Source organism: Bos javanicus, chromosome 2, assembly GCF_032452875.1.
Source record: "Bos javanicus breed banteng chromosome 2, ARS-OSU_banteng_1.0, whole genome shotgun sequence".
Lineage (NCBI taxonomy): Eukaryota > Metazoa > Chordata > Mammalia > Artiodactyla > Bovidae > Bos > Bos javanicus.
In genome coordinates, this window is record NC_083869.1 from 60,033,287 (window position 1) to 60,060,394 (window position 27,108).

Consider the following 27,108-nt stretch of genomic DNA (forward strand, 5'->3'; position numbering starts at 1 on the left):
GTCCAGACTTCTTAGAATAGCATAAATCTCTTCATGAGTTGGCTCTTGCCTGTCTCTCTAACCCTATTTCTTATCACTCCCGCATATGCATTACACAACCCAAGCATTGCAAGCTGCCTGTAAGTCATTTAATTAAAACAGATTTTCACATTGCCAAGCCTCTTTACACATATCCCCATCTTTAAGATAATTGTACCCCCTGTTTACTGGGAAACTCCTAATTTGCTGAATCTTGTCTCCTCTAACCACTTTGCTAAGGGAAGACATTCTCCTCTTGTTTGCTGAATATACTGTGCTCACTCCCCTTAGTTAAAGAAGATGCTTACACATTTGAATGCCCTCATAAAAAGACCCCTGATTGAAGTAACCTCACCTTACTTATCTTAATGTTACTGGCAGTAGCCACAAAACCTGGTATAGTAGGTCTTATGCAAACTTTCACTGAACTAATGATATCATCATTCATTCAATAACCATTTAGGCACTTTACCACTTTGTGGCTGCCACTCTTTCGTGTGTCTAAACAGTGAACAAGACATAGAACTTATGGTCTAGTTGGGAGACCATAGTACTTAGGGCCTAGTTGGTCTAGTTGCCCTCACAGGGCAGTGCAGTGAGAAAATTAACATGGGTTGATGAACAAGAGAGAGAAGTGAAAGATGATTCCTATGATTGTCAAAGACTTTGAAGTACGGCATATGAACTGAAAACAAAACATTGATCAAAAGGCACCCATGCAAAAGGCTGGAAGAAGAACACAATAGGGAGAAGAAACAGCAAATGAAATTCTGAACAAGCTTGGTCAGAATTGAGGCCAGCACAGTGGAGGGAACTGAAAGAAATGGTGGGAGTTAGTGCCTGAGTTCACAAAGTTGCTTAGCAAGAGAGAGCAAGGGTGGCGCCCTCCTGATGATTTCGTCCATGTGAAGGGAGCTCCACTTCTACAGCCTTCATCATCCCTGAACTCTCATCACCTCCCAAGAAGGAGAGGTGCCTTTTTTGGGAATGCTGCTGCTGCTAAGTCGCTTCAGTCGTGTCTGACTCTGTGTGACCCCACAGACGGCAGCCCACCAGGCTCCCCCATCCCTGGGATTCTCCAGGCAAGAACACTGGAGTGGGTTGCCATTTTCTTCTCTTGGGAATGATGAATGGCACCTAAATCACGACTTTGGGTGAAGGAAGTGGGCATATGTGGCCCTTCTTTCTCTCACCATCTCTTTCCTCATAATACATATGCTCAGAGGAGGCATATATTCTGATCTGTTCTCAGCCACACTCATTCAAGTTTTTAGGGGCTCAACAGGGGCTGTGACCAGGCCAGGTAGTTAAGTCTGTTTAATTAATTCTAGGGTTGAGAATCAGCTGATATTCTGATCTCCCTCTGCTTTGATGAACTCAATTATTACTGAATCAGAGTGAGGGAGAGTTAGGTGAGAAGGATGGACTTCCTCAAAGTCTAAGACCCTGTGTGGGTTTCTTGGTCATGTATAATGTTGCTTCATATTTCAAGCCATGTAATACAATATTTACTAAATTCCTATTATTGTCCTTCTAGAAAAAGGTGTGTTCTCTCTCTCCTTCTCTTTCTCATTTTCTCTTTAAACATGCACACACATTCCCTTAAGTATCTCCTGTTTATAAAATAGATAATTTTTATGGCTTACACTTGAGTACTCACAGATCCTACAGCTTAGCCAGGGGAGACAAATTATGAGTGGGAGGACAAGGTAGGGATTATCAACTGAGCAACTATTACTGGGGCAGCCTCTTCACAGACGGAGAAGGCAATGGCACCCCACTCCAGTACTCTCGCTTGGAAAATCCCATGGATGGAGGAGCTTGGTAGGCTGAAGTCCATGGGGTTGCGAAAAGTTGAACATGACTGAGTGACTTCACTTTCACTTTTCACTTTCATGCATTGGAGAAGGAAATGGCAACCCACTCCAGTGTTCTTGCCTGGAGAATCCCAGGGACAGGGGAGCCTGGCGGGCTGCCGTCAGTGGGGTCACACAGAATCGGACATGACTGAAGCGACTTAGCAGCAGCAGCAGCTCTTCACAGAGGGTAAGAGAACCCTAGGAACCAAGCTGTCTTGCTATGCTACACATTATATTTTTGCTAAAGATGAGCAAACAGATTCTCAGAGAGGTTATCTAAATTTCAGAACACACGACTGAGAAAAGGCAGCATCAGGAGTCTGCTGTGTGTTAGATTCCCAAGGTCTTTGAGCTTCTCACACTAGACATAAACAAATTAGAAAGAAGCTCAAGACAGGATATAATTAAGTGTGAAATGGAATGTAATCAAATAACAGTTGAAAAAGTGCTGTGGTTGTTCAGCAGTGTGGGAGGTATTGTTGATTCAAGTTAGATCATACCTCCCACAGAACTTGTCATCACACCCATGCAGGCTACATTTGGACCCTGGCTATCACCCATAAGGTCTCCAAATAAAGTTATGATAATATGCATGATAATACATATTTTAGGTATCAGAGCAAACAAAATTAAACTTGGGTTTCAAATGGCAGAGGATCTATCATTCCTAGCATACTTATTTTAGGATATTTTCTTCCTTATCAATGAAACCATGTTATTCAGTAGCTACTCTATCTGAACCATCTCCATGTAGTAACTTAATCATGAATGAACCTCAAGAGATTAGCAGGATATTCAGTGACACTTTTTCTACTGAACACTTAAAAGTTGGTTGTCCAAACCATTAACCACCTGCTTCATTTTGAGTATGGATTTCATATCTTCCTGATTTGCTACCATACATAAATTATTTGACGTCCTTATAACACTGTAGCTCCAAACTGATATATTAAGATCCCAACATTAACTCAACTTTAGGCTTTGTTTTAGTAATACAAATTAAATCATTCAAAAGCCTACCATCATATTAGCTAGTCCAATGAGTCAAAGATTGCCTGAAACCACACTCTCATTGAAAGTCACATTTACATTGGATCAAAGCCAAGGAAGTGAAAAATAATTAATTTATCCTTTTTAACTGTAGAAAACTATTTAATAAACTGAAAGTAATACCCAAGCTAAAGCAAAAGCAATTTATTCTATTTCTTTGTAGAAAGTACACTGAGAGTCTAAAAATAAACTACTAATTAGAATGGGTACCTTGGTTTCTGAAAGGCAACTCATTCACCTATATAGGCAAATAAGGATTATATTGTATTGTTATATTGTATTGTCTGCAGAGAATTCTATAGATGTGAGAAATAAACCAGCCAGAAGTAAAAACATATTGAAAAGAAAGAGCATTCACCCTCAAAGAAACACAGATTTTTGCCACCAAGGCTAACAATAAATCATTATGAATATCCATGTGAACCACAGGATTTATTTATGGTAGTGTAGCTTGACTGTTGAATAGAGGAGATTAATAGAGTTTGAAACCAACTTTTAAATGCAAACTAGAAGGTACAACAGTGGATTCCAGGTGTAAAAGACAGAACTTCAGGCATCAAATCTACATTCGATTATTTTGTTTGATTTTTTATTGATTTGATTTTGTATGGTATGTTAGCTTTTCTGAAAAAAAAAAAAAACAACCAAGACAAGACTGTTTATGATAGACTCTGGATAGGAATAATATCATAAGCATTTTGATATGAATTCAAGTACATGGAAAGTCCATATTTTATCTGTTTGAAGTGAAATTTCTGGCCCAGATCACATTCAGGGTGAATGCCTTCTCTCTTCCCAGTTTGTTCTACACGAAGTTGTCATTCTACTGCATTTATATTCCCTGTAGTTTCATTTTCCTTCTCTGTATTTCCACTTAATTTACAACAGCTCTCTTCCCAAAGTGAAACTTTGACGTGAAAAAAGGATGACTTTTGGAGTTGAAGCAGGCTGGCAGATTCAGCTACTCCTCTGCCTATTGTTCAGCACCGAGAGGGGTGGACAGCAACCTAAGAGAGGAAGTTAGGTTCTGAATTCTCTCCCAAAGGGCTAAACATGGGTATCCTGGAGAGGTTGGTCTCAGCAGGGAACAATCACTGTCCCTTTCAGTTCCTGCTGCCTTCCCCTTCTAGAAGGCTCCTGACTTGAGGAGAATGATGAATCCATGGGCTGCTGTGTGATAGAAGGACCAAACTGACACAAACTAGGCCAACAAAGTCTCTTTCTTGGTAATAAGTTGAATAAAGAACCTGAAGGGAAGGAAGCTTCTATCATGCTGGGTTCTTGACTTAAAACATTTTGTAGAGTAAGGAGCAGACAGTCATTTGGGGACTTTATATCTCCTACTTGGAAGAGTAGAGATTCAAATGACACCTGTTAGAATCTGTAGAACAGCAGATATACACAGAGAAGCAGAGCTGGGAGAATCACACTGGCTCTGAGAGTTGAAGCAACAACCCTCAGGTCCTGTTTGCATTTCTAATTCTTACATGTACACTTGGACATCTGTGAGATTTCCTGTTCTAATTTCCCAACAAGCCTCTTTTTACTTATTGTAGCTTTGAAAGCTTTATAGAAAGACCTCTGTTTCTTGAAAACCAAAACAGACTGGATTAGAACAATATAGTAAAGGTGAGTTACACCATTTTTTAAAGAATCCATTGACTCATAGTTAAATGTTTCTCCAGGTCAGTGGGTCTCAAACATTAATGTGTCTTAAAATGATTTAGGCAGTTTGTTTAAATATGAAGATTTGGAACTCTCAATCCTGACTTCAAAATCGGAGTCTCTTAGGGTTTTAACATGCATTCCAGGTAATTCTGAGCTAGAATTATATTGTCCAAACCTTCAGAAACCTAACTACCTTCTAACTATTCTAAGTTTTATCTCTGAATCAATTGAGGCCACTGAAAGACTGCAATGATCACACTTTTTCAATTCAACATTATACCCTTCAGTTATATATTAAAAAGACTCTGACTTTATTGCATTTCCTTAGATACTTTGCCTCAGCTGGTGACCTTGGTTAAAGTGTGGAATTCTAGTAGGAAAATACTTTTAGGAATTAGAAATCCAATAGCCCTTGCTTCCCTTAAGATACTCATATAAACTCACTGAAATATTAATAGCTAAAACCCCAGATTTACTAGACAAAAAATGAGTGACTGAATGAGTGAGCAAGTGAATGAATGAATAAAGACTTGGGATGTGTTTCCGTTTTAATCCCATTTGCCAGGAAACCGATGACATCTGATTTTCAAATTGCCACATCTTCCATTGCCAGCATCATCGTGTGTTATAAAAGAAATTTAATTGCAAAGGCAGAGCATCATTCCTTTTAGTAGTCTGCTAGGTTTGCTGAAGCAAGTAAGTTCTAACTGGCATCCATTTATTTATCACAGATATACTGAATTCTATTCTGTTAAGTTTATTACCAGGCACTTTAGGAATAGAAACTGAAAAGGGTTGAGCCTTCACGGACTTCATGTTTCTTCAGAGGGACACGAAACACATTTACCAATAGTGAGAATGCAAGCCATTCAGACAGTGTTATGAGACTCAGGAGTGAGAAGTGATTATTTCCAGCAGGATGATCAGGTCAAGTTCCACAGAGCAAGCAGGGCTGTACATCTAGTAGGATGGGCAATGAATAGAGATGAGGAGAAAGATAATCTAGACACAGGAAATCCTGATTTTCCTTACTAGCTTTTCTCGTAGGTCCCTGCATTTCTGCAGAGCTCCTACTGTCTTTTGTAACTGCCATTCATCTAGGCAACTATGTGTTCAATGCTTCTATATTCCTCCACTACTCAGCACTACCCACAAGACAGGGCTGTGTGTGCTTCACACACCACTCTAAGTACACATGCACACAGTACCCAGCACAGTGCCTGGAACACAGTGATTGCTCAGCAATAATTTACTGCTGAATGAATGGTGAAGAGCCTAGGATTCTACATGGTTTGCCATTTGTTCCTTTTGAAATCTTTGGACTCATATCTAAGTCTCTGTTTCCTCCCGTGTAAGATGAGGCTGTAATAGTCCTTTCCATATAGAATTGAAGTAACTATTAAAAGGACTGTACATGTCAATAAATTATAGGTATTTTTACTTTTATAGGAAGAGGCAGTGGTATGAAGCAAAGCAATGTAGGAGTTATAGGTTTTAGGGATGAGTATGAATTTATCTGGCTTTTTTTCTTTTTTCTGTAACTTTACAGGTTCACCAGGCAAAGCAATGTAGCAAGTTTGATTTAAACTAGGTATCTCCCAAAGCAATCTATAGATTCAATCCAATCCCTATCAAGCTACCCATGGTATTTTTCACAGAGCTAGAACAAATAATTTCACAATTTGCATGGAAATACAAAAAACCTCGAATAGCCATAGCAATCTTGAGAAAGAAGAATGGAACTGGAGGAATCAACCTTCCTGACTTCAGGCTATACTACAAAGCTACAGTCATCAGGACAGCATGGTACTGGCACAAAGACAAAAATATAGATCAATGGAACAAAATATAAAGCCCAGGGACAAATCCACACACCTATGGACACCTTATCTTTTACAAAGGAGGTAAAAATATACAATGGAGAAAAGACAATCTCTTTAATAAGTGGTGCTGGGAAAACTGGTCAAACACTTGTAAAAGAATGAAACTAGAACACTTTCTAACACCATACACAAAAATAAACTCAAAATGGATTAAAGATCTAAACGTAAGACCAGACACTATAAAACTACTAGAGGAAAACATAGGCAAAACGCTCTCTGACATAAATCACAGCAGGATCCTCTATGACCCACCTCCCAGAGTAATGGAAATAAAAGCAAAAATAAACAAATGGGACCTAATTAAACTTAAAAGCTTTTGCACAATGAAGGAAACTATAAGCAAGGTGAAAAGACAGCCTTCAAAATGGGAGGAAATAATAGCAAACAAAGCAATTGGCAAAGAATTAATCTCAAAAATATACAAGCAACTCCTGCAGCTCAATTCCAGAAAAATAAACGACCCAATCAAAAAATGGGCCAAGAACTAAACAGACATTTCTCCAAAGAAGACATACAGATGGCTAACAAACACATGAAAAGATGCTCAACATCACTCATTATCAGAGAAATGTAAATCAAAACCACAGTGAGGTACCATCTCATGCCAGTCAGAATGGCTGCTATCCAAAAGTCTACAAGCAATAAGTGCTGGAGAGGGTGTGGAGAAAAGGGAACCCTCTTACACTGTTGGTGGGAATGCAAACTAGTACAGCCACTATGGAGAACAGTGTGGAGATTTCTTAAAAATCTGGAAATAGAACTGCCATATGACCCAGCGATCCCACTGCTGGTCATACACACTGAAGAAATCAGAATTGAAAGAGACACATGTACCCCAATGTTCATCACAGCACTGTTTATAATAGCCAGGACATGGAAGCAACCTAGATGTCCATCAGCAGACGAATAGATAAGAAAGCTGTGGTACATATACACAATGGAATATTACTCAGCCATTAAAAAAGAATACATTTGAATCAGTTCTAATGAGGTGGATGAAACTGGAGCCTATTATACAGAGTGAAGTAAGCCAGAAAGAAAAACACCAATACAGTATGTGAAGTGAAGTCACTCAGTTGTGTCCGACTCTTTGCAACCCCATGGACTGTAGCCCACCAGGCTTTTCCATCCATGGAATTTCCCAGGCATAAGTACTGGAGTGGGTTGCCATTTCCTTCTCCAGGGGATCTTCCCGACCCAGGCATTGAACCCGGGTCTCCCGTATTACAGGCAGATGCTTTACCATCTGAGCCACCAGGGAATCTCCCCCAATACAGTATACTAATGCATATATATGAAATTTAGAAAGATGGTAATGATAACCCTGTATGAAAGACAGCAAAAGAGACACAGGTGTATAGAACAGTCTTTTGGACTCTGTGGGAGAAGGTGAGGGTGGGTTGATCTGAGAATAGCATTGAAACATGTATATTATCATATGTGAAACAGATCGCCAGTCCAGGTTCAATGCATGAGACAGGGTGCTCAGGGCTGGTGCACTGGGATGACCCAGAGGGATGGGATGGGGAGGAAGGTGGGAGCGGGGTTCAAGATGGGGAACACATATAAACCCACGGTGGATTCATGTCAATGTATAGCAAAAACCACTACAATATTGTAAAGTAATTAGCCTCCAATTAAAATAAATAATTTTTTAAAAAATAAAATAAAAAGTTTAAAAAAATAATAAACTAGGTATCTCAACTCAGTCTTTCCTCCCATTGAACCAGGCAATAAGGAGTGCTTCCCTTGAAGATCCCATTGCTTCTTTTATGAAATAGGACTAACACAACAGCTGCTCCTTTATCATGAAACTGTCCTGATGGTCAATGAGAGAGCACAAGTAAAAGTTCTATGGAGCAGATCTGTGCTGTACAGAGCCTGTGCCATAGGTTTGAGGATATCCAGCTTTTTCTTGAATTGCTAGTAAACAAGCAAGATAAGCTGTGCCCATGTGAAAACAGGGCTTGTTGTGGGATGAAAACAGGCAGTCCCTTGAGTCAGAGAAATCTCACTTCCAACCCTGGCTCTGCTTCTGACATGCTGGGTAACCTCCGACCAGTTACATTATCTTTTTAAGCTAGGCATTCCTCACCTGTTAATCACATACAATTAAATCTACCTCCTGGAGTGAAGGGCTTCCCAGGTGGCTCAGTGGTTAAAAAAACAAACAAACAAACAAAAAAATCTGCCTGCCAATACATGAGACGTGGGTTCAATCCCTGGGTCAGGAAGATCCCCTGGAGAAGGAAATGGCTGCTGCTGCTGCTGCTGCTAAGTCACTTCAGTTGTGTCCAACTCTGTGCGACCCCATAGACGGCAGCCCACCAGGCTCCCCCGTCCCTGGGATTCTCCAGGCAAGAACATTGGAGTGGGTTGCCATTTCCTTCTCCAATGCATGAAAGTGAAAAGTGAAAGTGAAGTCGCTCAGGCGTGTCTGGCTCTAGCGACCTCATGGACTGCAGCCCACCAGGCTCCTCTATCCATGGGATTTTCTAGGCAAAAGTACTGGAGTGGGGTGCCACTGCCTTCTCCGAAGGAAATGGCAACCCACTCTAACTCTGGTATTCTTGTCCGGGAAATCCCATGAACAGAGGAGTCTGGTGGGCTACAGTCCAGGGAGCTGCAAAAGAGTTGGACAGGAATTAGCAACTGAGGATACATGCATGCCTGGGGCCACTGGAGGAGGCAAAGATAAATCCCAGTAGAGATACTGTGAACTCCAAGTTCCTGTAAATATACATCTATCTCTGGTCCAGAAAGAAGAGGGAGTAGGGATAGGAGGAAGAGTGCGGACCGAGAAGGCTTCCCTGTCCGCTCTCACATGGACTAAAATGTCCTCTGAGTGGGGGATGCAGATAAAGCCAATTACAAGCCCGGCCCTCCAAGCAGCATTTCTCCTTACAACCCAAAGGTGTTCTTCCACAACTGGATGATCATAGCACTCTAGTGAACTGTACTAAAAAAATTTTTCTTTTTGCCAAACTTGATTTTTTTGTCAAATTAAATCTACCACATACAGACTTTTAATAGGGACAGACAGAAGGTACCAATTTTTAAGGAAACACACACACACAGGTGAGGAAAAAAAAATAATTTAATGTATATCTTTTTTTCCTATGTATGAATTGAAGTAAAGTGTTTGTGTCTTTTATGACTTTTATCAGCAGAACTCCTCGGTTTGGCAGGAGGATGATTGAGAACTGTAATTTCTACAAGCCTGAGTGTTTGTCATTTCTCCTGCTAAATTTTCAAGAATATTTATTGAGTACCGGGCTATGTAGGGATCTATGGGCTTTAAATTATACAGTAAAGGGGGCACAGCCTCCCCCAATGGAGCCTATAAAAACAAAGGCACCCATACTCTGGGTATTGGGTTGTGGATTGGTATGTATATGTGAGATACACATCTTATTTTATGAAAAACACTTGGAAATAGAAAACATCCAAAATTTATAGGGGTTGTAACTTAGATTTGGACTAAGTCACTTTCTTAAAGTAAGTCATTAGATCATTATATTACCTTCAACCTTATTTTGGGTGTTGGTGTACCAGGCCCCATATCTTTGATTATGCAAACACCATTACTTGGGTGTAAATAAGCATTCCATCTTCTGTTTTCCAGGAGGACAAAAGCTGGTGCACTGGGATAACCCAGAGGGATGGGATAGGGAGGGAGGTGGTAGGGGGTTTCGGGATGGGGGACACATGTACACCTGTGGCTGATTCATGTCAATATATGGCAAAATCCACCACAATATTGTAAAGTAATTAGCCTGCAATTAAAAAAAATTAATTTTTTTTAAAGTATGTATGAGCCTATGGGGAGAAGGAGGGGACCATATCTGCATGAAAAGAGTAAATAAAGACAGAGGCTGATGCTAGTATGCCTTTGAGTGGACAGAATGTGGCTTCTGATGGATCTGACATTCTGAATGACCAATACCTTTTCCCCTAATTGGCCTGGACCAACTGAATAACCTTTTAGTGTTTTGGCTTCATTTAATTGGGAGCAACATCTTTGGGAATTAGAACTGGTAATGGGAAAGATATGGAGTTTATTCTCTCATTCATTCAACAACACTTACTGAATGCCCATGATGTGCCCTCTGGATGTTATAATCTGTCCAAGAAAAACGCAGACAGGAAATAAGTGCCATAATACTAGCACGTGGATGACTAGACAGTGCAGGGTAACAACATAATGAAGACAAGTTACCAGATTTTAAGGAACTTACATCATCATTACCATTGAAATTTCTGCCATGTGTCCTATTCTTATTTAATCCTTATGACCAGGCTATGAATTGGGTGTCAATGTTATCTCATTTTAGAAACGAGAAAGCTGAAACACAACAAAACTGAAAATGAGTCTAAAGTAACTTGTACAGTAGAAATGGGCATTGAGTCAGGGGAGTCTAACTTGAGATTCCATGCTCTTAACCACTATATAGTATACCACCTGGACATTGGAGAAAAAACAACAACAAACTGTCATTGATAATGGAAACTCAAGACATAACTCCAGGAGGTCTGATGCAAGAGCAAAGGACCCCACCAAATGAAACGTCCTAGCAAATCCCAGCAGCAGTTTGCCTTCAGTCTTCCAGTTACCATGACACTGCTCACCAGCTTGCCCCTTAGAGAGGAAGGTTAAAGGAGTTCCCTCAGCTTTAAATTATTAAAATTTCTATAAATTTACAAATAATCATTAACTCCATAGTTTCTAGGAATCTATGAGAAAAGCTATTTTGAATATGCCACATTTTATCTACCAAACTGTCAAATAACATTACCACTTACATATTTTTACCTTCCATGGAAGTGATATACACATCTCGGAATCATTACAAAAATATCCACTGGCAATGAAATATTGGTAACAGTAATACAAGCAAAACAAGGGTAGCCATGAGCTGGTGATCATTTTTACTTGGTGATGGCCACATAAGACTACATTCTATTAATCCGTAATATTTTCTATTGAAAGTGAAGTCACTCAGTCATGTCTGACTCTTTGCAACCCCATGGACTGTAGCCCACCATTTCCTTCTCCAGGGGAATCTTCCCCACCCAGGAATCGAACCCGGGTCTCCCACATTGCAGGCAGATGCGTTAACCTCTGAGCCACCAGGGAAGTCTGGTGGCTCAGATGGTAAAGAATCTGCTTGCAATGAGGGAGACCCAGGTTCGATCCCTGCGTCGGGAAGATCCCCTGGAGAAGGGAAAGGCTACCCACTTCAGTATTCTTGCCTAGAGAATTCCATGGACAGAGGAGCCTGGTGGTCTGCAGTCCATGGGATCGCAAAGAGTTGGACATGACTGAACGATTTCATTTTCTATTAGCATTATATTAATTTTATTACCTGTCTGATATTTGTATTATTAAATGTTGAAACTTTAAAGTGAAACTCTTTAAAGGTAACTGGAGAGAAATTTTGGAAAATCAGTCCTGATTTGTGACTTTAAAGTAAAAACATTAAGTATGATGGTTATGAGATCATTGGCCAAGATAATTAATTTCTAAAGGCTAACCAGGTAATTATCAATGATAGGCTAAAATGTATTTGAAGATACCCTGAAAGGATAAAGTACTAAATGAGTGTGTCTCATCCCTGCCCCATTACAGGTGTCACTAACAGTAGGTTTTAAAATTGAATATGTCCCTTTAGCATGAAGAGATTCTAACGTGGGCTGAGGTGAGTCTCAGATGGTTGTTCATTGAAAAACAAAACTTCACAGGTCTGAGAAATGAAAACAATGTGGTAGTCCCTCAGTCTTGTGCAACTCTTTGCAACCCCATGGACTGTAGCCCACTAGGCTCCTCTGTCCATGGAATTCTCCAAGCAAGAATACTGGAGTGAGTAGCCATTCCCTTCTCCAGGGGATCTTCCCAACCCAGGGGTCAAACTCAAATCTCCTGCACTGCAGGCAAATTCTTTACAGTCTGAGCCACCAGGGCAGGCCTGAGTCTGAGAACCTCTACAATAAATTGCAGCTATTATTAAGCAAATAATATTGAATATTTATTCAGGCATTTGCTTTATTTTTGCTCCTTATTGCAAAATTCAGACTTAAATTGAAGAAAGTAGGGAAAACCAATAGGCCATTTGAGTTAAATCAAATCCCTTACGATTACAGAGTAGAAGTGACAAATATATTCAAGGGATTAGATCTGATAGATAGAGTGCCTGAAGAACTATGGACAGAGATTCCTGACATTTTACAGGAGGTGGTGATCAAAACCATTCCCAAGAAGAAGAAATGCAAAAAGGCAAAATGGTTGTCTAAGGAGGCGTTACAAATAGCTGAGAAAAGAAGAGAAATGAAAAGCAAAGGAGAAAAGGAAAGATATACCCATCTGAATGAATACAGAGTTTCAAAGGATAGCAAGGATATAAGAAAGCCTTCCTAAGTGGTCAATGCAAAGAAATATAAGAAAACAATAGAATGGGAAAGACTAGAGATCTCTTCAAGAAAATTAGAGATACTGAGGGAACATTTCATTCACAGATGGGCCCAATAAAGGACATAAATGGCATGGACCTAACAGAAGCATAAGATATTAAGAAGAGGCAGCAAGGATACACAGAAGAACTATGCAAAAAAGATCTTAATGACCCAGATAGCCACGATGGTGTGATCACTTACCTAGAGCCAGACATCCTGGAATGTGAAGTCAAGCAGGCCTTAGAAAGCATCACTAAAAACAAAGCTAGTGGAGGTGATGGAATTCCAGCTGAGATATTTCAAATCTTAAAAGATGATGCTGTGAAAGTGCTGCATTGAATATGCCAGCAAATTTGGAAAACTCAGCAGTGGCCATAGGACTAGAAAAGAGCAGTTTTCATTCCAATCCCAAAGAAAGGCAATGCCTAAGAATGCTCTAACTACTGCACAATTGCACTTATCTCACATGCTAGCAAAGTAATGCTCAAAATTCTCCAAGCTAGGGTTCAGCAGTAGGTGAACCAAGACCTTCCAGATATTCAAGCTGGATTTAGAAAGGGCAAAGGATCCAGAGATCAAATTGCTAACATCCATTGGATCATAGAAAAAGCAAGAGAATTCCATAAAAAAATTTACTTCTGCTTCATTGACTACACTAAAGCCTTTGACTTTGTGGATCACAACAAGCTGTGGAAAATTCTCGAAGAGATGGAAATACCAGATAAACTTACATGCCTCCTGAGAAATCTGTATGCAGATCAAGAAGCAACAGTTACAATCAGACGTGGAACAATGGACTGGTTCCAAATTGGGAAAGGAGTAAGTCAAGGCTGTATATTGTCACCTTGCTTATTTAACTACATGCAGAGTACATCATAGGAAATGCCAGACCTGATGAAGCACAAACTGAAATCAAGATTGCTGGGAGAAATATCAATAACCTTAGATATGCAGATGACACCACCCTTATGACAAAAAGCAAAGAGGAACTAAAGAGCCTCTTGATGAAAGTGAAAGAGGAGAGTGAAAAAGCTGGCTTAAAACTCAACATTCAAAAAACTAAGATCATGGCATCCAGTCCCATCACTTCATGGCAAATAGATGGGGAAATAATGGAAACAGTGACAGACTTTACTTTCTTGGGCTCCAAAATCACTGTGAATGGTGACTGCAGATGGTGACTGTAGCCAGGAAATTAAAAGACACTTGCTCCTTAGAAGAAAAGCTATGACAAACCTAGACAGCATATTAAAAAGCAGATACATTACTTTACCCACAAAGTTTCGTCTAGTCAAAACTATGTTTTTTTTTTTTCAGTAGCCATGTATGGATGTGAGAGTTGCACCATAAAGAAAGTTGAGCACGGAAAAATCGATGCTTTTGAACTGTGGTGTTGGAGAAGACTCTTGAGAGTCCCTTGGATTGCAAGATCAAACCAGTCAATTCTAAAAGAAATCAATTCTGAATATACATTGGAAGGACTGATGCTAAAGCTGAAACTGCAATACTCTGGCCTCCTGATGTGAAGAACTGACTCATTGGAAAAGACCCTGATGCTGGGGAAGACTGAAAGCAGGAGGAGGATGACAGAGGATGAGATTTCAGATGGCATCGCCGTCTTGAAGGACATGAGTTTGAGCAAGTTCGGGGAATTGGTGATGGACTGGGAAGGTTTGGGTTCTGCAGTCCATGGGGTCACAAAGAGTCGGACACGACTGAGAAACTGAACTGACTGACTTGCTTTACGGACAGAAGGAAGAATAGAGAAATTAACAAGAACATCACCAAATGGTTCTTGATTATTTGGCTAATGTTTTTACTGGGACTTAAAATTTGGAGAGTCCACAATAGGACCACAGCTTGATAGCTATTTGATTTGCTTAGAAGAATGTGGGACTACCATTAATCCTTTAAGGAGATACTCAGATGAACAGGAGTAAAAAGACAGGAAGCATGAGTAGCTACAAACGAGATTATTCATGGCTTGAGAATACTTTTAAGTTGTAAGAATCTGGATCATAAACCCAGCCAGGACCAAATAAAACCTGATACAACTTATCCATTGCTAAAACCCAAATCACTCCAGGGACAGTCTGCCATTAGGAAGCCACCTTGGCTTTTTGAGAGGTTTAGAATGGATTTGGTTTTGGAGTCATGTAATCATGCAATTTCCTTGGTCATAAAAAAAAAAACCTATTAAATCGTAATGTCTGGCAGTAGGATTCATGCATCGGGACATTTTAGAGATCTCTAAATGACCCCATTGTGTAGGCAAATTTGGGGGTAGGAATGTAAACTCTTCTCACACTCATCCATCTTTGCATCCTCCATCCTCACTAGTAGTTGCCACCCCCATCCCATTCTCATCTTTCAACTTAGGCTAAATCACTTCTTTCCACCCCTCAACCCACCCTACCCATGTCCCCATCTTTTAGTCTGTCCCTAGTCTACACTTTTCACTTTATAACTTTGGTCAGGTCATTGCCTTGGTCAAAAATGTCTAACTTATCCTACCCTTACCTCTGGAGTTTTGTAATCAACATACAGGTATCACCTGGGAGCTTATACCAAGGTCTAATTCCAGGTCCTGTCCAGGTCTACTGAATTATAACTTACATAATATTTTAATAAGATCCTCTGGAGACTCGTGTAAGCATTTACATTTGATAAGTATTGCTTTAAAACATTATTTCCCAAAGTATGTTTTGAAGGACATTGTCAAGGACAGAGAATCTACTGCCCGGATTCAAAGACACACTTTCCTCTCTCTTTACGGAACATCTGTCCATTCAAAAAATGTTTATTCAGTGACAACTATACCCTACACTATGCCAGGTTTAAAGGATCTTGTGGTGAGGATGACAGAAGCGGTCCCTGCCTTTGTGGCCTGCAGTCTAGGAAGGCAACGTTAACATGGAAGGATAAGTATAGGAGTGCCATAAAGGGGAGATGCAAGATGCTGTAGGATGATTAGTTAACGTCGATGGGGAGATGGATGGGGAGGGTCTAATGAAGTTAGGAAGGTGAACATAACATTCCTCAAAAAAGGCTGCTACAGCAGTTCTGTGCTGATACAGAGTTTGGAGGACCAAGGAGAGGTAGCTGAACACAGCTCCAGCATCCCACAAGGCAGATGCAGAGGCTTGGAACGACGATAGGAATGCTTGCCCCGTGCCTGCTCCATTCAAGGCAGTGTGGGCTCTAAGTATTTTCCTTTTCAGTAGGTGCGGTTATGAACCCTATTCTACAGATAAGGAAACTGGGGCACAGAGAGATTAAGGAAGGCATCCACTGTCACAGAGCAAAACTTGGAACTCAGCTCTGGCCATGTGCCTCCAGCACCTCTGTTCTTAGCCATCATACTCCAGCATGCTTGAGCTGGGAAGAATATGGTGCATTCAGGAAGCTGAAAAACAGGCTGTGTGCCTAGAGGTCAAGCATTTGTTCACAAATCTACGATCCTTTCTTATCTTAAGGGTGAAACTATAATACATCACCATTCAGCTGTGACTTCTTATAGCACAAATTTTTAGAAACATCCCATACTTACTGAATCAGAATTTCTAGCCATGGAGCTGAAAACCTGCATTTTCATAATGCTTCAAGGTGATTCAGAGTCAATGCAATTTGAAAACCATAGAATTAGCAATACCAATTCCTCCAATAACCTCCCTATCATAGTCTCCCCTAATTAACCCACAGTTATTTAATAATATATTGGTCCCAAAGTATGAACTAAACATCAGGGTAAATAGGATTGAAGCTGAAAGAAATCTGAAAATTGAATCTATGCTTCTCCAGGTCCCCTGACTGTCTGGCTGTGAAAAGAATTATCTAGACTTGAAAAATTGGAGGCTAAAAAGAGACCACAGAGGCTTAGAACTATTTTCATTATAATGCCACCCATTTAAATAACTAATTGAATCTCTGGAAGTTGGAGTAAAATCTGAAATTGCTGGAAGAGCAATTATTTCACATGGCTTATGACTCCTCCATCCTTTCACAGTGCTAGGAGAAGATGCCCATGCAGCAGAGAGAATTTTCTCAAAAGTACTAATAGAATGCATGCAATAGCAGTAGCTAAAGTAATCTCTGGCCACTGGGGCACACAGACTCAACAAAACTAATATGCCTTCTTAAGTGTCCAGGGATCTTGACAGCTCTACCACCAATATCTGGCTGCCAGTAGGGTATTATTTTTAATTTAACCTTTTCCTTTCTTAAAGCCATTTAACAGAGGAATTATGCTAATCTCTTATGAGACAGAAACTAAAAGAAACAGCTGCATTTCAATAAACCTCCATCTTCATATATTATCTTCCTGCATTTTTCCAAGACTTATATTTAAAAGCTTGAATATTATTCAGGTACATTAGTATTAAAACTTCAAAATCCATCCTCCTCGATGTTGCCTTTCAAATGGTTTAGAATAAAGATCACAGTTTTTCTGTCCCATTCTGTTTGGAAATAACATTCCCCTGGCTATTCCACATACCCTGTTCAAACATTCAGCTCAATTACTTTGAATTTTTATTTAGGAAAACAAGTTTTGGAGAGTTCCTAAAAGAGATTGCTGTCTCCACCCCTCAAAAGATAAGATAAATATCCCACTGTATTTTCCAAGCTCTTCTGTATTCCATATGTTTAGTTCTGATTCTACCCATAAGCAACATTTACTGCATGCTACTCTGTTAACACTGTGACAGAAGATCATTAAAAAGATGAAATGGTACAGTCAGAAAAACTTTATGTGGCTACCTCACCAGTGCAATGTAAGACACTGATGATGATAACCTTCAAGAGCTGTCACTGCCCCCTTGCCAATCACTGAGAGGCGGTTTGAAGTGGCAGACAGATGTGTGTCGGTGTTTGCTGCAACATCATGTCACTGCCGTGAAGATGTGTAAGTCAAAGAATGACCGGGGGATCCTAGATGCCCAAGGCTGGACTTCCGAGGAAACATATTAATAAGCTCAGTATTTGTGGCAGGTTCTCTCCTGCAGAATGACCTGCTTTCCTTTCCCTTCTTCCAGGAGGCTAATGCAGAGACACAGGAAGAGCCAGGCCCTGAATGAGAGGATGTTATTGCCAACACAAGGCCAAGGAGATGTGGATGAGACCCACTTTGCTTTGAGCACTAGTGTTAATATGCTTCCATCCTTCCTTCCCCTGGGTGTGCCTTTTCTTACTCTGGCAATAGTGAGATCCATAGGACCCAAGGTAAGAGTATGAGACTATGGAAAAGGGACCAAGTTATTAATTCCAGGTCTTAGGTCAAAACAGGGCCTTAGAACTAGGAGTTCTTGTATCTCAACAGGAACTAGCTCATCAGGGAACTGAAACAGGTATGGGGGAGAAGACCCATTCTAAGAAAGGCAGTCATTTTACAAAAGTGCTCCTCTGTGTTTGTCAGGACTTAGCTATTAAATATCCTGGATCATAGCATTCCAAATATACCTAAGTGTATAAAGCATCACCATTAAGAGTAAAGAAATAACAAATCATATACTTCTGACTTCTGCACCTGTTCAATACTTTTTAATGTATTGGCCCCTCTTCTTCCACAGGCTTATATTTATCAGTGATATGTGCACAGTTCAGAAGGCCCTGCATTCTAATGAAGATGCCTGGAGTCAGGCTTAAGCACACAGGATCCACAAATAAATTGTGATGGTATTCATGCCACATTTAAATGGCTGTTCAAAATACCACAACAGTGTTAACAAAAGACAAGAACTCCTACAGCACACAGCTGTAAAATCATGGCATAGAACAACAAAATGTATTTTCCCTGCCAAATCATAATGGTTCTAGAAAGCTAAGACTTCATTTACAAATTTTACAAACTTCATTGCCTGGGTTATATGCAAAAGGAAAAGAAGGGAGCCCTTGCTCCCCCATCTCTCACTGACTCAGTAGTGGAGGAGGCAATCAAGTGGTCAGGAAGCAGAGAGCACTAAGGAAACAGCAACCTACCTGGTTGGCACAGCCTTGGGCAGGGAGTCCACTCACTGAAAGCAGTCACGAGACAGTCTTTTTTGCACGGGAGCAGACAAGCGCGTACAGTTTCTGGCCGAGTAGATTCTGGACATCTGCCAATGTGAAAGACTCGATCAATATCTCCTGGAGAAAGTAAGTAGTTTGACACAGAACCATAGGATTCATAACTAAAAACACTGAGACCCTGTTGTTCCTTTTACAGACATGAGGAGAAAGATCCAGGAGAAGCTACTCGCCCAAGGACTCAGAGCAGGAGGCAGAGCATACAACAAACTTTATTTCTCTTGACCTAGAGACTAAAGCATCAGAAAGGGAGGAGGGTAAGGATATACACTTGGTAGTTGGTAGCCATAATGCTATATCTACAATGGAGGTAGGTAAGAAAGTAATAAGGACTTTCCAGGTGGCACTAGTGGTAAAGAACTCACCTGTCAATGCAGGAGACAAGAGATGCGGGTTCGATCCCTTGGTTGGAAAAGTTCCCTGGAGGAGGGCATGGCACCCCACTCCAGAATTCTTGCCTGGAGAATTCCATGGACAAAGGTTCACGGGATAGCAAAGAGATGGGCATGACTGAAGCGATTTAGCAAAAGAAAGAAATAAAGTGGTTGCCAGGGGCAGGACAGGAGGCAGGAAGGGGATGGATGAGAGCAGGGTTGAGTGCAAGGCCATTCATCGTTGTATATTATATGTCTCCTTGTATTTTGTTATAATTTATGAACCATGTGAATGCTTATCCAGTCAAAATAAAGACAGAGAAAGGAAGAAATGAAATACAAAAATCATTAAAAAGGGGTTGTATTTGGGATGTGGGATGCTAAGTGGAGGAAGGTATGGCCAATTTTCACCATCAGGCCCTTTGTATTATTTTATTATACTTGTATAATAATATATAGAAGCATATAATACTTGAAAACACATTAAAATGGGAATGTATATACTCACAGAAAAGGAACTGTTCAATAAATTAATTATTGGTGGCCTTATTATTAATCATCCTTAATATACACACATAAAAACTGTCTATCAAATAGGTCAATTCAATGAACATAACAATAGAAAGAAAAAACAGTGTCTTTAGAGCACAAAGTATTATTTAAGCAAGCTATTCTGTTAAGGAAAACTGATGTCATGCTTTAGTAGAACTAGCAAAAAGCACTAAACTCATCCCCAAGTTCTTTAGTCATCCCTTGAAAACTACTAAAATTAAACTGAACTGCTATTTACTCCATCTCCCCTCCAGTCTCTCCTGGTATCTGTCTGGAAACGAAAGTGCAACTTGAAACATGTCAATTTTCTGTGTTCCCAGTGGGGCAGCAGGGTTTGAGGGTACAGGGAACCCAGCCAGGACATGCTCAGACATCACAAACAGCTCAGAAATGCCTGTGGTGCTGGCTTGGCTTCAGGCTTTCTGGAGAGGGTGGTTTATTCCCCAGGGACTTTGTTCATTTCAATTAGAAGTAGGTTTTAATCTCTTTTTCAACTTTTAAATATACCTTTATTGAGGTATATTGTTATGTTGTTTTGTGTGTGTGTGTGTGCTCACTCATGTCCAATTCTTTGCAACCCCATGGACTATAGCCTGCTAGGCTCCTCTGTCCATGGGATTTCCCAGGCAGGAATACTGGAGTGGGCTGCCACTTCCTTCTCCAGGGGATTTTCCCAACCCAGGGACTGAACTGGCATCTCCTGCGCTGGCAGGCAGATTCTCTACCTCTGTGTATACCTGATACGGAAAGGACTGCACCCATTTAATGTGATGAGTTTGAATATATGCGAACCCCTGTGTTCCCATGTCCACAAGCAAGGTGATGGACCCATCCCACACCTCCCAAAGTGGCCTTGTGTCCCTTGGTTTTGGTTTTTATTTTTATGTAAGGGAGGTGTTAATCTCTTTTGGGGAACTGATATGGCCTACTTCTAAATTTCTGATTTATTAGCATCACTCACAATAAATACTCAGTGGCCATAATATCAATTCTTCATATCATGGTCCCCTTTCCCAGTGTTCTTCGTCTAAGTCCTTAAGACAGAAACACTATCATCCCCTCAGGGACAAAGCTCAAATTCAGGTTATCTTGCTTTTATAGAGGCCATGAACTAAGGGCTTTCCTGAAGTATGATTTCTGGTCTGATAAGAGCCAAATATTCTCTTGCTAGTGAAACCTTTTGTTCATTTCTTCTGCCAATAAGGTTTATTTAGAAGACATCAATTTCCTTAAAGGTCAATTACCTCTTCTTTTCTATTTACATGATGTTTACCTTTCCCAGGATCACATTTTCAATTTTCATAAATTTTCTCTGAATCATCAAGAATACTCTCCTTGACCATTAGCAACTTATGTGCTAAGTTGCTAGCACATAAGTTCCTAAGTTCCACATAGCTCCTAAGAAATATAATGTTTATTTTATTTATTGTTTACTGACACTAAAAGGTTTTTGATATTTGTTGCACTGCTGGTTTTCTCTGTGTGTGTGTGTGTGTGTGTGTGTGTGCACATGCACGCGCACATAGGTGTGCGTTATATAGATACTAATTTTTAATGACTTCATGGTAGAGTTTCACCTCATATCATTTCTTAAAAAATGCCAGATCTTAATGTTGTGTAAATATTTAGTAATACTAACTGAATGATTGAAAAGCATTCTGTGCCATTGGAGCCTGAAGACAAATCCCTGGGGAAATAAGGCACATTTATCTAGTCATTTCCAAAACAAATTTGAAACCTTAAAAACTAGGGTAACATATGGATTCACATTTTAGCTAGTAAACACAGTATGGCTTCTTGCCTTTTGTCATAAATTATACTTTTTACTGTTATATAACACTCTGATCCTAGATTGGCAATACTCTTGCTAAAAGGGTGAATGCATTTCATTTCAACACATATATTTTTCCAGAACTTACACTGGAGTATTCCACAATTGCCTCCTGGTTGCCCTGGAGGCTTCCATTCCTGCTCTGAAAGGCATCAAACTTATCTACAGGGGTCTGCCATTTCTCAGTTATGTGCCCATAATCATGAGGTAGACATAGTCATTCAACCCCGGGACTGAGGGGCCATCCCAACCTGCCAACTTTGTAAACATTCAATGTGTTAATGGAGCTCCCCATTACTATGTCTCACCAAATGCCCAGTGTTTTCTCAGAAAGTGCCTTACATGACCTTTGGAACGTTCTGAGTTGTGTGATTTTAATCTTTATCATTTTTTCACACATTGCAACTGGGAAAAAAAGAAAAAGAGAAGTGAAACAAAGCCACATATCCCAATAAGCTCTCAAGCTTTCACTCCTGTTTGAGTTGCACCCTAGCTAGTCCTCATTTTCTGATGTGATCAGTTCTATTACTCATACAATGGTAACATTCTTACCTATACAGTTACAAGGAAACCAGAACCCCAATCCTGGGAAGCAAAGAACTGCAAGGAGTTCTGTGCACCCCAGTACAATGGGTTTAGAGTATCAAACACATCTTGTTAAGCCCATCCAGTCTATGGAGACACATTTCTTTTTTTCTACTCTGAAGGCCACTCTTTCTTTAGGATATTTTCTTTTCCTATTGCCATTACCTTCACCCAAAGGATTTAACAAATGGCAGGGAATTTTTTTTTCTCTGCAACAGCTTTCACATAAAAAAGAGCAAAAGCATACTTTTTGAAAGGGCAAAGCAAAGGATACTTTCTCTTGCTGATAATCTCACTATGTGCTTCACTGGACACTAGGTATTATTTTCTTAGCTCAATTAATCTCATTAACCTCAAGAATTTTAATTAACTTTACTTAAGTCAATGCAGCCTCCTCTTGTTTAGCAGGATCGTTTGGAGACATACAGTAAGAATTAAAACTAGGCTGTTAAGTCTCTAGCCTCATTAAAAGTGCAAAAAGTAATTAGCAATGTCCTTATGTGTGGGCATGTATGTATGTGTGTGTTAGGGAAAACATCTGTGCAATTCATTTTTCTCTGTTGCAAAACTGAGTTAACACGATAGGTTATTCACTGTAATAATATTTTAGTCTTATGAAAATTATCAAACAAATCCATATGTATTTGTTCATTATGTTTTAAACTATAACCTTTTGACTCTGGTTTATCTGGTCACAAAATATCATTCAGTTAATATTTGTATAAGCTGATGAGCTTAGAAACTTTTATAAAAAAAACTATCATTCAATGTAATCATAAGGCTAGATAAGGAAGCAGAGGCCTATTTGAACATATAACCCAACCTTTCATGTCTAAATAGGTTTAATAATGTATTTGGCAGTTGTCAGTCTCAATTCTACTGTTCCTTTGCTAAGAAAAAAATAAACTACATTCATAGCAAGTGTGGATATTTCCTATTTTGGGCCAGAGGTGAAAAGTTTTATGGAAGGGAGATCAGGCTTCAGGAATGCTAATTTTTCTCATCATTCTAAAGAATAATAGTTTGTTGCATTTCACATAGCATTTATTCCTATATCTAAGCTATGTTTATTTTTATTTGTATATTCAAGCTAATAATTCTGGCATCTTTTTTTAAGCAGTTGAAAAATCTACATTATGAAAATGAACATTATCAGGGCTGCAATCCTTCTCAAGATAAAAGTAGTTCTCTTGTTTGCATAATATCTTTGTAAATCTTTCAGGATTTTACCATAACTCCAAGAATTAGATTAACACCTGAACGAAGTGATATGCAAACATTATTGTTCGCGTTTGCCTATATCTCCCATTGACTCTATCAGTCCACATGGTGTTATGGATACCAGGTAAGTTAAAACATACAAGTGATATAATTTGATGTTCTAAAAATATCACAAGCAACCCAGAGTTACATGCTAAAGCAGAATTAACATTTATGAGTTAATAAGAGCAAAAGTTCATTCATGTGATCTGTTTATTACTTTTCATGGCAGTCCCCTTTGCCAAACTTTACCATGGTAGATAAAATATTTCTTATTAAAGCAAAAAATAAACATCAGCTTCTCAAACTTCTGCATCTCATATCCATCCCCTGTCAAATCATTTTACTTTCCTACACACAGGTCTAATTAATTCATGAATTCTAAAAATGTTTTTGGACAATAATGACATGCCAGTCATGGTTCTAAAATCTGCAGTGGCAACAAGGAAGATCATCCAGCCCCAGCTACATCCAACCTTTGGAAGCCACATTTAGGAGGGGAAAGAGAGGAAGTCTTTTTGATTGTGCTTCAAGTCAAATTTATCTTCCCTTCCATTTTCATAGCCATCTGCTCATTTGATGCTCCAACACCAGCAGTATCTGGCCAATCTGTCCTGTTTTTGCCATTAGCAGTTTGTTTCCCTTAACTGAGCTTCTGTGACTTTCCTTACACACAACTCAAGTAGTTTCCATGACACTGTGGATAAGGCCCAGAGCTTATCATCATGGTGCCCTGAGATGAAGTTAATCAGGTTTAAGTTGTCCATGACAGCAACACAAACTGGACTGAATTAGGCAGAAGAGCAAATGTAGTTGCCTATGTTGCCAGGAAAAGCAGGAGGGCTCTTAAGTGAGAAGGGACCAGAACTTGATATTTGTTCTGTTCCAGTTTCTCTCTTTCTAGTTTTACTCTCTCTTCGTGCTTTTTCCACCAGGCGTGACCATGGCATGGCAACTCTCCACTCAAATACTTAGAGCATCATGAACAGAAAGAAGAGAGAGTTCATTTTCTCAGCTTAAAACTTTTGGAGGAATTTGTGACACTAGACCAAGGCTTGAACCAACCCATCCTGGTTACCCACCAGTACTGTGGTTGGGGTAGGGTCTTTCAGCATGGCCACTTGCAAATCTCTATGGACAAGCCGGTCACCCAGTCTCTGTGTATAACTAGGTCACTTACTTTTTCTTTTCCATGAGCCTTCCTGCATGCACTTGAAGAAGAGTTATGTTTTCTCATTTGGTCTAGAGAAGAACCCCCCACAGCTGAGCTCTCCAGTCAATTACTCTTTTTTCCTCCATCACTTGCAACTATTCCTGAGCCTTTTCTTATCCTAGACCCCATGTCCAAATTCTTTTTTTTTTTTTTCAATTTACATTTCTATGTGCAGAACAGAGCAGCCTTGAGATTGTAAACATACTGGAGGACATGAATTAGTCTATTCAAAATGGCTGTATGGATTTATGTCTCACCTCAGACAAGGCCAATGGGATCTAAAGAAGAGTATAACACAGCCCCATATTTCAAAGTACATAACCTACCTTGTTGTGAACCTAGTCATCATGTGATTGGAAAAGAGTCAGAAATACTGATATCAACTGTAGAAAAGTTGATTATTCAAACAGATTCAAATTTGTGGGCATTATATTTACTGTTATCCTTCAATGAATGCATATATTAGAACTTAGAAGAGTGTCTACCTTTGGACAAGACTCCAACAAAACAAAACAAAAACCTCTTACTCTAGTACAAACTGGGACATATTCAGTGCTCAAAAATGCATCTGACTAAAAGCACTCAACTATGCAATCATCCCATGTACTTTCAATAAACTATTGATCATACCTTTTTGTCATCACTTGTCCCACGTGACTCTTGACACAGAAGACTCTCCGTGTCTGAGTGCCCACACCACATGTAGCTTCTCCATTCCAGCCAATGGTTGCATTAAGGGCAGTTACTAATGTGTCTTCAGAACAGGGACCCCAAGGTGATGTCTCCCAGTAGAGCTGCATGCATGAATGGTCATTGCATGAGCGATATTCTTGGAGGGCCTGACTAGGAGGGCATGGTTTTCCACCTGCAAATATCAAAAGAAAAAAAGAATACATCGTTGTGGCTGTTATTAGCATATTGTTGCTGTTATTCCTGTCATTCTTGTTGTTTTTCCTGTTTCAATGTTCTAGAAAGATGGCCTTTTGGAACAATCTTCCTAAGACCTGAGCCACTGTACAATGTTTCTGACTCTATGAGCACGGTTGTTCTGTCATGAGTAACAACCTGAGGACGATATACTTCACCTTTCTCTTCTCAGTAACAGGCAACAGTATGTAAAAAAAAAAAAAAATCAATTCACTTGGACATACCTCTCCTCCAGCAACAAAATACAAAGAAACTGTATGGGACTAAAAATAACGCTGTGCACTCCCACTTGGGACAAATTCGGAACACAAGGTACAAAGAGATGAAAAAATCCAACTGTCACTTTTGAAGAGCCTGGAGCAAAAGCAGGTTACTGAACATGCCTCCTGCCCACAACATTAATGGGTGGGCAAAGCAGCTAAACTACCCCTCCAGCCACGAGCCCTGGACACACCCTTACCCTCACCCCCACGTGCGCGAGCAAGTTAGGGAACCTGTTGCTGTGTGTTCCCAGTACCCCTTGGTGCAGCAGAGGCCCTGAAAAAGCCTTGCTTGAAAAAGATCAATCGATTCTACTGCTCACCTCTGTGTCATGTATCTCTGAGATAAATCCCAAAGATACCTGCTTTTATTTTAATATTATTATGCTGACATAAATTAGCCAGTTAGATATAATAGACCATGACCTTGAAGTGGTATTATTCAAACACAAATACTCACACACGTTACCTGCATATGGGTTCTCTTTCCTAAGACAGCATGATTTTTCTCAGAGAACCACTTTAAGACATCCATCCTGCCTCAAGCAGTGCATTTTACTGCAATTTGAGAAATCCAGAAATCTCTCTTCAAGTTTGGCAGGAGAGAGCTCACCCTTAAACTCTGAAATCATATCTGACAATGTGTTATCCACTGGCAGGGAGACCAGACGATTGCGCGTTCCTACACTCGTGGGTGAGTCAGACAATCACATTTCACTACTATCTTTTCTTTCACAATGTTATATCTATGTAAAAACTGGTATTTATCTAAAGCATTGATGCTTCCCCCTGACTCTCCCACAGCATAATGATTTATTCAGGGGGCCAAATGCTTGAGAAGATTTGTGACCTTGATTTTGTTATTCTTGTTATTTTCCCCCCATTAAACACTATTGACTTTTTTCTCCTTCCATAAAAATAACAGACAAAAGGAGGAAGCCACTGCACTTTGAGAACATGAAAATCTTCATTTCTCTTGAACCTGACCCCATTTCTTATGATCACAGGACAGAATCTTATCTTAAAAGGAGCTCCTCAAAGCAAGTGGCCATATTGCTCTGTTGTCCTCACTGAGCTGATGGCAGACAGAGCCAAGGGAGGGCCTAAAAGAAATG

General features: G+C 39.9%; 1 protein-coding gene across 1 annotated transcript in view; it reads right to left on the reverse strand.

The window, feature by feature from the left end:
* The window catches only part of THSD7B (thrombospondin type 1 domain containing 7B), a 929,494-nt gene that overhangs the window by 473,256 nt on the left and 429,130 nt on the right, over nucleotides 1-27,108 (reverse strand). The window contains exons 8-9 of the mRNA XM_061439032.1: nucleotides 25,437-25,671; nucleotides 18,905-19,020 (exon numbers count right to left, since the gene is read on the reverse strand). Of these exons, the coding sequence (XP_061295016.1) occupies nucleotides 18,905-19,020; nucleotides 25,437-25,671 (351 nt within the window). The remainder of the gene's footprint in view (nucleotides 1-18,904; nucleotides 19,021-25,436; nucleotides 25,672-27,108) is intronic.